Source organism: Alexandromys fortis, unplaced genomic scaffold (assembly GCF_014885135.2).
Source record: "Alexandromys fortis isolate MF-2015 unplaced genomic scaffold, M_Fortis_MF-2015_v1.1 scaffold_73, whole genome shotgun sequence".
NCBI classification, from domain to species: Eukaryota; Metazoa; Chordata; class Mammalia; order Rodentia; family Cricetidae; genus Alexandromys; species Alexandromys fortis.
Genome location: NW_026067959.1, coordinates 7,324,818 through 7,336,837, shown reverse-complemented (window position 1 = coordinate 7,336,837; position 12,020 = coordinate 7,324,818). Strand labels below are relative to the sequence as shown.

At 37.2% G+C, this 12,020-nt stretch overlaps 1 protein-coding gene across 1 annotated transcript in view; it reads right to left on the bottom strand.

Annotated features, from left to right (window-relative positions):
- The window catches only part of Hcn1 (hyperpolarization activated cyclic nucleotide gated potassium channel 1), a 354,030-nt gene that overhangs the window by 289,640 nt on the left and 52,370 nt on the right, over positions 1 to 12,020 (bottom strand). The window contains exon 2 of the mRNA XM_050152792.1: positions 10,354 to 10,777. Within this exon, the coding sequence (XP_050008749.1) occupies positions 10,354 to 10,777 (424 nt within the window). The remainder of the gene's footprint in view (positions 1 to 10,353; positions 10,778 to 12,020) is intronic.

Sequence of the window (12,020 nt, the reverse complement as noted above, 5' to 3'; positions counted from 1 at the left end):
GGGGGAGAGGAGAGGGAGGAGGGGGGAAAAGGGGGACGGGGAGGGAAATGGGAGGCGGGGAGGAGGCGGAAATTTTTTTTTTCAATAAAAAATTATATTTAAAAAAAGAAAAAAAGTGTTCTTATGTTTTAAATCCAGAGAAATATGTATATTAATAATTTATATGTTTAAAAGCTTTACTTTCAAAGTGTAATCAACAATAATTCTTTAAAACACTCCTATGAGATTGGGCAGTGTGGCAGTTTGGTAAAACAATGCCCCCCCCCAAAGTGACACTATTAGGAGGTGTGGCCTTATGGAAGAAGTGTATCTCTGTGGGGGCAGGCTTTGAGGTCTCTTTTGTTCAATCTTCCCTCAGTGTGACTTTCGGTTGACTTCCTGTTGCCTGCAAGATGTAGTACTCTCAGCAACTTCTCCAGCTCCCCACCATGATGATAATGGACTGAACCTTTGAAACTGTAAGCTGCCACCTCAAGTAAATGTTTTCCTTATAAGAGTTGCCATGGTCATAGTGTCTCTTCGCAGCAATAAAAAAACCTAAGCCAGAGAGCAAAGTTATAATTAACCTTTTGTTTCACATATCAATCACATGCTCATAATTGATCCTTACACTAATTTCCAAAGTCTCACAATATTTACCTGGCTTCACATGTGGAAAGACTATTATAAGTTTGAAAGTGGCTACATTTAACATTAATTAACATTTACCTCCCTCTTCTAAACAATATCCCTTTTGTTACCTATAACATAAATTCTTCTAGTACTGGATACAAGACTCTAGTGTTCTCAGCGTCTACATAGTTGCCTTTCCAGTGTAGGAGACTTGAAGTTCTCATCAGGTTAAAATATAATTCATTAAGCAGGATTTTGTGCACTGTTATTTCTGATGCTTATTCCAGCATCTGAAGATGGAGCAAAGCCATGATTCAACTTTCTGGAGTTATAATAGATAGCTGGAAAATTATAGTTTGAAAGGTTAGAAAAGGGATGAGTATAATAAAACAAAATCACAAGGACTTGTTCAAATTCATCACAGATGAGACCAACTCTGAGAGATTCGTTAATTCTACCTCGGGAAAGTGATGTTCCCATTAAAATGAGACAGTTAGGGAAAATATTGCTGATATTTCCTGGTTGTGACTTCTCTATATATAGATGGAAGAAATTGTCTTGCAAAAGATGTTCTCGTCTTGTGTTCTTTCAACTGTTTGGGCCAATCTTACTCAGTGTTCACTGAGCCTTAGGTATAGGTGTTGATTTACAGATGTATCACTGGGGTGAGCACCCATCATGATCAGCTGTTTGTTAAACATTAAAGATTTATATATTTCTGTAGTGATCTCTGCTGTATGTCTTTGTATAACAATAATTTAAAAGGATAGGCCATACATTTGAAAGAATGTAGGTGAACGTGGCAAAACTTGTAGAGGAAGATGGAGAAATAAAAATTATATAAAATGGTAAAAGATTTATATGATCTGAAGAGAAACCAGAGTGGGAGTGGAAGGAGAAAAGGGGAAGGGCAAAGAGAACTTGAGGGAACTGGATAGTCAAGATGGAGGAAGGACCGAGACGAGAGCAAGGAAAGAGATATCTTGATTGAGGCAGCCATTATGGGGCGAGCAAGAAACCTGGCTCCAGAGAAATTCCCAGGAGTCCACAAAGATGACCCCAGCTAAGAACCTAAGCAACAGAGGAGAGGGTGCCCTGTAGTCATACTGATAAATATATTAAATATTAGCAGAGAACCTTCATCCAGCAACTGATGGAAACAGAGGCAAAGAACTGCATTGGAGCACTGGACTGAGCTCCCAAAGTCCAGTTGAAGAGCGGGAGGAATAAGAATATGAGCAAAGAGTCAAGACCATGATGGGGACACCCACTGAAACAGTTTGTCTAATTGGTGAGCAAGTGGGAGCTCACCAATTCCAGCAGTACTTGTAAGGAACAAGCATAGGTCCAAACTGGTCCCTCTGAATGTGGTTAACAGTTGTATGGCTGGGGCAGACTGACAGGCCACTGGCAGTGGCACCAGGATTTATCCCTACTGCTTTTTGGGAACCTATTCCCTTTGGATGGATACCTTGCTTAGCCTAGATATAGTAGGGAGGGCCTTGGACCTTCCCCAAACAATGTGTCTTACCCTCTCTATGGAATGAATGGAGGGTGGGATGCAGGGGTAAGTGGAGGGAATGGGAGGAGGGGAAGGAGTGAGAACTTAGAATGGTATGTATAATGAAAAAAGAGTTTGTTTTCTTTTAAAAAATAAAAAGTAATAAAATTATATGAAAACGATATGTATAAAATCTTCAAATAAAATTAAAATGATAAATTAGCTGAGATTGACAAAACGAAGTAATAAGATAAAATGAATAATATATTCAAAGGACGTAAAATCACTTCTCTGAACACCTAAAAAAGCTCGAGTTCATTGTGATTGAGGATTAATATGCACAATATCCATGACTGAATTGAATTTGGCCAGAATGGATTTCAAAAGTTCTTCAATATTATGTTTTATCTCAAAGGTCACGAAAAGTTGTAGAAATATTTCCAATAGATGCATTATATAATATTTATTCTGAAAAGTAGTGCTTTTGAGTTGATTGAAGGACAAACAAGGCAGAGATATATAATAGAGTTATGAGTCTATTCCAGAAATCCAAATAAAAAAAAAACTGGATCTGACTTGTAATAGGACGTTGCTAAGATCAAGGAGTTGGAAAGATTGAAAGCACAGTCGAGTAGGATATATAGACTTGATTGTTGGCTATGGAGACTGAACGAAAAGGAAACTAGAATCTCTCTTAGGCTTCTAACATTAACAGAAAATAAAGGAGAAGGAGGAGGCAGGAAGGAAAAATGAACACCTTAGCTTGAGGGCATGGGATGTCTTTGTGGAGATAACACTCAGATATGTGTCCATAGCACAATTTTGAAAGTTTGAATATGATTTATATAATAATTACCAATGTCTAATCATGGGAGTACAGAAAAATATGTAAAATAGCCCTGGGCCAATTTTACAATGCTAAAAAAGTTGAATGTATTAATAATAAACTAAGAAGTCAGAGAATTTCAAATTTGATCTTATATTCTTACATGAATTGCAGTTTTCTGAGGCTAAAACGATGGCTCAGCATTTGAGAGCACTGACTTTTCTTCAAGAGCGTCTTGGTTCAATTCCCAGAACCCACATGGCAGAGGACAATTGTAGCTCCAGTCCCAGGGATCCTATGTCTTCTTCTAGCCTCAGAAGAAATCAAGCACACAACATACATGCAGGCAAAACTCCCATACAAATAAAATATTTAATTTAAAGAAATTGTTTCTTCTATGTGGAAACCACTCATATTGTACAAATCTGCCGGTTATTTACCAAAGACTATTCACAAAATAAGGTGTGTTAATTCAAGCACATAGATATGAAAAATCAACACTTGCCTTGTTCATCTAGCAGCCATCTTGATCTAGCATGGTCTCCAAAATAACATGCATAAAAATCGCAATTTAGAATTTTAGTACATCTATTAAAATCACATTTAAAACATACAATATGATACTGAAATCAGTTCTCTCAAAATAAAAATAATTGCTTTAAAAAGTAACTTAATGCTCTTTGCTTAACCTCAAGTGAAGTTTTTCATGACTGAATACTCAAGGTAATTAATTTTTCTATAACTATATCAGCCATTCAGTTCAGTGATTCTGTCAGGAGCCATTTCCCCCCTAAGAATCATTACAGGAATCACTCTGGGGAGTCTGCAGAGAACCTCACACCCATAGTTATGTTCTATTGACAAAACCTGCCCCTCACCCAATTAACTGCTAATCTTGGCGGAACCCGCCTCACATTCCAGCTTTCCAGGGATCCTGGTGTGGCCACTTGTGACTTCTGGCCTGTCTGTCTGAATGTAACCGAGCTACGTGACCGGAACCACGCGGCCTGCGAGATCCTGTACCCTGCCCCTCATCCCTTACCATATATAAACTGTAACCCGTCCCTAATAAACTGAGGCCTTGACAAAGTTGCTTGGTCTCCTTCTTCTGTCTTAGCTCACTCCCTTCCAGGTAGCGCCCCTCCGAGACCCTGGAGTAACTGGATTGCGGGTGGGTTACTAACCCCTAGACTGAGTAGCCCACCCAACGCAATCCACATGATTCCAATAGTGTAAGTAAGTATTTTCACAAGAAATAGTTTATTATTTCAGAATCTAGAACCCTCAAGTAAAATAACTGATAGGGGACACCTAGTGGTCTTTAGCAGAATAAAGACTTGCTGCAGAGAATGGAGACTTCCCCACACATGTAAAAAAAAAAAAAAAAAGCCACTGTTAGAAGATATACTAGCCAGAGAGCAATGGAACTGTGAATCTTATATTTATGGACATTATAAACATAAATCAAAATACTTTGAAGAATTTTCACAAGACTCACATTATTTAAACCAAAGTACACTGCTATTATACATTGGCATAATAAGTCACTTTGATATGACTTCCTCTAGATTGAATTGAAAACAAAGGCCATTTGGTATAAACAACCAAATACACTAATTTTGTGGCACAGAATCCATTCTATACTTAACTCCTAAAAGTAAAAATCATAAACACAATGGACACTTAATAATAAAACACTAAAATTTACTTCTTAGACTTATCATAATATATTCATTGCTGCACATATTTTAAGGATAAGAGTATGTGGCTAACATAGGCCCATTAGCTATTCAAAACTGAATCCTGCTTGACGTAACTGCACACAGGGCATTGCAAATCAGGAATAAAGTTTTCCCTTTACTATTAGCACTGACTCACTCTTAAGCAGCCTCCAATCTCCCGAAATCTGTCAAACTAATAAGATGTAAGTTTCCTGCCTAAACGCTCTTGATGACACCTTACTTGGTTCAGTATTAACAGGAATTCTAGTCTATGCTTTGAAGCTCCCTCTGGAGATGCACAGTCTCTCTGCTAGACAGTTTATGCATTGTGTCTTCATTGTAAGGCTACACCCCACAAGCCTAGAATCCATGCTCAAACACAGTTCAAAGCTTCTTTGTGTACACTAAAAATGATTTTCCACATCTTCCTTCAGGTCAATTATCTATTCACATGTCTGCTTTTCCTACAAAGCTGCATCTGCTTTGTGTTTTGATATATTACACATATATAAGCAAACATGACTTTAAAATGATTCAGCATTAAAATATGAGTGTTCTTCATACATTCAAGGGGTTTAGTGATGTGGGATTCCCTTCTGTATTCTGTGAATACCATTGGTAAATAAAGAAACTGCCTTGGCCTGTTGATAGGGCAGAACTTAGGTAGGCAGGGAAAACTAAACTGAATGCTGGGAGAAAGGAGGCAGAGTCAGAGTCAGGGAGAAGCCATGTAGCCCTGCTGGTGCCAGAAAGAACCTTAGCCAGTAACAGGCACACGGCAATACACAGATTAATAAAAAAATGGGTTAAATTAATATGTAAGAGTTAGCCAATAAGAAGCTAGAGCTAATGGGCCAAGCAGTGATTTAATTAATACAGTTTCTGTGTGATTATTTTGGGGCTGAGCAGTCGGGAACCAACAAGTGGCCTCCCTCCAACAGTTTAGTACCTAAATTATCATGTAACAGATAGCATGCTCTTATTATTTTTCACTCCAGATATCTTTCTAAGCATGCTCTTATGTTGTGTTTTGAGGTCCTATCCTAGTACCCAAGAAGAGGCAAGGGCAAAAAGGACATATACTTCTCCAATTAAATGTTCATGTCTAGAAAAGGCAAGGATAGCATATATAATATCATGAACTGAAATATCAGGAGCCAGTAGAAGATATCAGAATAATAATAATACTAGCAATTACAACTGAGTGCATCTAGAGAGAATATATTGTGAAAGTGGCTTTGAATGCATTTTTAAAGAACAGACAAATGGAAAAAATGACCGAGGTGATATACACATGAAACCTTATTGCATTGGGGATAATCATTATTTCAGTTATAGTAAAATAAAAGCAAACAAATGGTGGTGCAAAGAAGTAGCAGTGCTGCAGTGAGTGCCGTGTGCCAGAGAGCCTTGAAGGCACATGAAAACAACACAGATTGGATGCAATAGGTATGAGCAAGACTGTCTAGGATCCTCTCTATGTTCTAGTAGTAGGCAGGTTTCAGCAAACACATGATTTGCTTGTGACAAGACTTAAAAGTCTATGTATTTTCTATAAATCAAAGTCCTTAAAATATATTAAAGTCTTTAATTGCTAAATAATACATACCAAGATTTAATTTGAACCAAATAACATGCTAACATTAACAAAAAACTGGAAGACAATCGTGTCTAAGATGCCTATAGGTCTGTCTCCTTAACAACATTGTGTGGCTATTCACAAACTGTAAACCAATCACTTTTTAATCCAATATCACAATCTATTATATATTAGTAGAAAAGCACATAACATGCCCACAACAACAAAAAAGTTATCTATCTGCAAATGTCATGCCTAAGATATTCAGAGTTGCAAGCCTTCCTTTCTGCCAAAGAGTGCATTTACTTGGTTGTAACATACTTAAAATCCACACAAAAGAAGGTGAGAAAATAGGAAATGAGAACTCAAAAAAAAATGTACTCTATACCAGAAAGTTTTGGCATTGCACTACAATTTTACATGATCCACGAATGAATGTTTAGTTTAGTTGAAATACGGAAACCTACAACAGATAACCCCTACAAAAGGGTATCATTGTCTTCAAATGTTATTCTGCATTCCGTTATTTCTAGGTTGGAATCTAACTATATTGCTCAGACTGCCTGGAACTCTTGGTCTTTCTCCTGACTCGGTCTCCCATGTAGCTCTGGGATTGTAGCAACACTCCAAAGTAACCATATACAAAGTGATTTTTATGCTTTCGAATGATATTTTATAAGGCTTTAGAATGGCCCAGGGATCATCCCCTTGGACAAAAGACTGAGGTCAGCAGCAGGGCACTTGAGGTTTTGAGAGCCCTTCGCTTTTGTGCAGTGAATAATCCCTCTTTTGCTGAGCTTTTAATCTGGTCTTTATCTCTTTAGCGGTTTGTGATCGTCACAAATTGTTAATAATGTTCCATTTAATTTTCAAGGATTTCCTCACCATATGTGTCTTTTTGGAGGGTCACACAGAATTTTTCCCCTGTGATAGATTATAAAACAGACATCCCACAAGGAACTCTGGCATAGTTGAAAGATGTCCACAGGAAAAGCAATATCACTGGTTAGGAGAATGACTTATAAAACCCATAGCACAAGAATGAGAAAGCCCCTTTGCTCAAAATTTTACTAAGGAAAAACAAAATTTCTAGCCTAATTTATATTAAATAGTCAGATTTCCATGTTTTTGACAGTATATAAAATTTCAACCTAGTCTGAAAAAGCTCAGTTTTTTCGCTCCAACTCATTGATCTTACAACTGACTTAAGAAGTAAATACCCCTTGATACTTTAACCTCAGGCCATTGATAAATTGATCATCCTGGCCAACTGTTTCCTCCTACACGCTCACCTGTAGCACTGATGGACCACTGAGGGTAAATGCTACACTTCCTGCATCCCATTCACAGTATTTCTCCAATTTATCCGGCTTCAGAGCATCTTGTTGTATTTTAGTTGAACTAATCCAGGCTGGGGGTGGAAAAGAATGCACCACCAAAGATGAGCACAGTTCCCTATCGCAGGCAGCTGCTTGCCTTTGCGAACGACTCATTTAGAACAGTGGCAGCCTCCAGACTTCACACGTGACTTCCGCAAACTCGCTGAATTTAGCATTAGCCAGCCTGGTACTAAAACACTCAGAATTCAAAGCCATGTGGGTGAACTCACATCTTCCTCTGCAGCTCACGCAGCTACTTCTGATGATTAACCTGTTGTGTTTCTACTTGTAAACACATCCTGGTGACATTTATAAAAGTCAGGTAGAGACATGCCAGTTTGGGAACCATTCAAGCTTGTGTGTGTGTGTGTGTGTGTGTGTGTGTGTGTGTGTGTGAGAGAGAGAGAGAGAGAGAGAGAGAGAGAGAGAGAGAGAGAGAGAGAGAGAGAGAGACTACAAGTTTGAATTGTGTAGGGGGAATAAATGACTTTACATGAAATTCTGGAGTGTGATTCCATTTCTTCGTCTTTAGTAAGAGTATTGCTATCAGACATTAAACATTCATGGTATTTATTGTATGGGTATATCATATAAATACATTCTTCAGCTAAATGAGCTTCTGACTCATTTATTACCAAGGTCATTTATTTATAAGAAAGATCTTGCCAACTCACAACTGCCTCCCAAATGCGTGTGGTTGGCAAATCTCACTGAGTGCATATTAAATTGCATTTCTCAACAATGAGATCAGACGGTTGATGTTTCTGAATGACATCGCGGGCACCTTTAAATCCTGTCATTCTGCACAGATCTAGGTGCCTGTGACCATTGCCAGGAACAGAAAAACGTTGGTGTTAGGGAGTATCCTCTCTGGCCACATGCTCTGTCGTTTTATCTGATAGAATGCCATCTGTTCATCCTGTTGCCATTCTCTGGGATAACTGGGTTAAAGCTGAAAGCCATTACAAAATAGTCACACAGCCTACTGTATTTTTAATTGACTGGGGAGTTCTATCCGAGACTATAGGTCAACGTATTTTTGTGTCCTTGCTTTAAGGGTAGATGTTTAGTTGTATAAAAGTACAATGGCCACATTCTCATGTAAGAAAAGCTCTGTATAGTTCCATAAACAATCTATAAAATGGTGGGATATTATGTTTATAAAGAATACAAGCTTCAGTGAGACCTGCAACTTTTTCAGGTTGAGAGTATGACTCTGGAGCCAGGTTGCCATAATAAGAGTCACAGCTCCAAGCCTTAACAGCCTCTTCATTCCGGCAAGGAGCCTCAGAGTGGTTGCTTGTCCTCATCTGAAAATGATAACAACAATAGAATCTATCTTGCTGGGGGTTAGGAAAGGTTCAGGGAGCTAATTTGTACAAAGAATCAAAAACTGCTTGTCATTAATACAAGGTCCCTACTAAGTATTGGTTATTATCAAGAATTATCTTGATTTGATATTTTCAATTTATTTGCAAAAAAAAGCTTTGAGAACTGAACATTAATTTCCGTTTAGATGTGTGTACTATATATAGATATATACAAGCGAATCCAGTTCCTCAAATATGCTTCATCTGATGCTAACTGTATTCCAGCTCCATATTTTAAGAATGATCCATTGTGTGGCTTTCGTCAGTGTGCTATGCACTGTCTTCTTATTATGTGTCATTTCCTGAAATCCTGTGAATCAAAATGTCATTGACAAACAAGCGTGCAGAAAAAACATTGCTACAGCTGCCCAGAAAGTAAATAAAGCTTGCATTTTATGACTTCTTTAAAAGCAGAATTTGTCTTTTTAAATACCAAAAGGCATTTGTGTAGGAGCAAAACAACAACTTAGAGTCATGTACTGCTTTTATTCCAGAGTTCTTTGTGGTACTCTGGAGAGCTTGTGAGCTCTCGTTCTTATGCAGACAATCAAATCCAGTTTACAATTAATATAAAGAGGTATGCTTATGAAGGAAAAAGCCAAAAATGGTGAGGATACTAGCTGTGGAAAGAGGTAGCTATTTGCTTGATGGTGGTATATTTAACTCAGACCTTTGGAAATTGCAGTTGGCAGGGCTCTTTCACCATCCCACCCACTGTCTAAGAACAGCAGAAGCCCTATTCAGCGGCAAAGAGGCCTAATTGGCTAGATTCACTGCATTTATTTCTTTGTGTTCTCCACGTACTAATTTCCTTCCTAGGTATGGTGTTTTTTCACTATTATGAAATGGACTAATGGGGGAAAACGATGAGGAAATTGGGGAAAACTGTAGGCAACGAAAAACAATGAGCAGGTTTAGTATGCTAAACTCATATATGAATTTATAGAACTGAGAGATAACCAAGGAAACAATCCAGTTTGCTCCATCATAAATTCCATGTAATGATAAATCATACCCTATCACTAATCATACCCTATGCATCTCCGTCAAGGATGAAATTTGATGCACCCTAATCAAATGAAAAGAATCTTCCAAGGCATGGGAAAAATTGTACTGCCTAGGATAACAATATGCCAGGTAAAGTGTATTTGCTTAAAATAAATTCAATTGGTAGAATGTTTTATAATTACTTTAAGTTGATTCAAATCTTTCAGAGATCCAAATATCACTAAATACCAGAAAAGAGAAGTCTGGGATTTATTTGTTCTTAAATTCCATGCAATAGAAACATAGAAAATATACATTCAAATAATCATCATGAAAATCATGATACAATAGCTTAAAGAAAGAAAACATGTGACTTACCTCTTCCCACTGATGTATGTATCTAATTAACCTTGAGAGGCGTAATAAACGCAAGAGACTGAGAATTTTTGTAAATCTCACAATGCGAAGGGCTCTGGCCGTCTTGTAAACTTCCGAGTCCATTCCTTTCTCTACAATAAGAAAGATATAATCCACTGGGATTGATGAGATGAAGTCAACCACAAACCAGCTTTTTAAATAATTCATCTTGATGACTTTAGGGTCCAGGATGATTTCAGAGCTGTCTTCATTGACAGTCCCAGTCCTAAAATTCATGATTAGGTCCAATAGGAAAACGGTGTCTGATGCCACATTGAAAATAATCCATGGTGTTGTTGTTTGTTCTGTAAAGAATGTGATTCCAACTGGTATGATGACCAAATTTCCAACCATCATTATCAGCATTATTAAATCCCAATAAAACCTACAAAAAATAAGAAAAATCACATTTTAGTATGGAGAAAGTAATCAGTCATTTTCCTGTCAAAAAAGAATTATTAAAAATATGCAACAAAATTTATAAGAGACCAACAACTGTTTTTGAAATATTATTTTTCTAAATGACTGAATGTTAATTCTGAGAAAAACTAATGTATACTTAGGCAGGACTTTATGATTAGTATTCTAAAAGTTAATATAATTCATTATGTAAATAAAATCCAAAAAAATCTAATAAAGAGCTGAAAATAAGTCATCTATATAATTAATGCCAAATATAGATAGAAACCATTTTCAAAATCAAAAGTAAGTAAATGAAGAATACAAGTTCTACCCTTTAAACCTTGTCTTTGCTACCATGTTTAGAGACATTCTGAAATACTTTGTCAATTTAGCAATCCTAGAAAAGATTAAACAGTAACAGGTTGAGTTTTATAAGAATTTTGTTGATAATAATTAACTTCTTTTTTTTTTTTTTTTAGATAAGGTTTCTCTGAGCTTTGGTGCTTGTCCCGGAACTAGCTCTTGTAGACCAGGATGGCCTCGAACTCCCAGAGATCTGCCTGCCTCTGCCTCCCAAATGCTGGGAATAAAGGCATGTACTACCACCACTTGGCCTGATAATAATTAATTTCTAAGAGTACAAATTTGGTCAAGTATAGTTTCTAACCTTTATTGCAGTTTTGAAGTATAGCAGTGTTTAGGTTTGTCTCAGCTCCAAATAAAAGAAGACTAACTTGGGGCCTAAGTTGAAAATAATTAGTGTCTACTTTTGAAGCAAGAACTAATTTAAATTTTCAGTGTTATGTCACGTCATTGGAAATGTTTTATACTATCTTCTAAGATAATGTTTGAATTCCAGATAGTTTTGAACATACATGGTAATATTGCCTGTATTTTGAAGAATTTCTACCACAGCTGTGACATTGAGTCTCGGTGGGTAAATTGGATTTGGAATCACATGATAGACTGAGGAGTTACCTAGGTAAGTTTAGACTCTAGACATGAGTTGAGGTAATGTCTATATTAGGTTGATTAAGGTGGAAAGACACTCCCACTGCAACCAGTTCCCAGACTAGACTTTGGACTGAATGAAAAATATAAAAAGCAGGACTAGGAATTTATTGTCCTATGCTTTCTGAATACAGATATAATGTGACCAGCAGCCTGGAGTTCCTGCCACCAAGACTTCTTTACCTGTTTAGAAACCACTCTCAAACTGTGAGCCA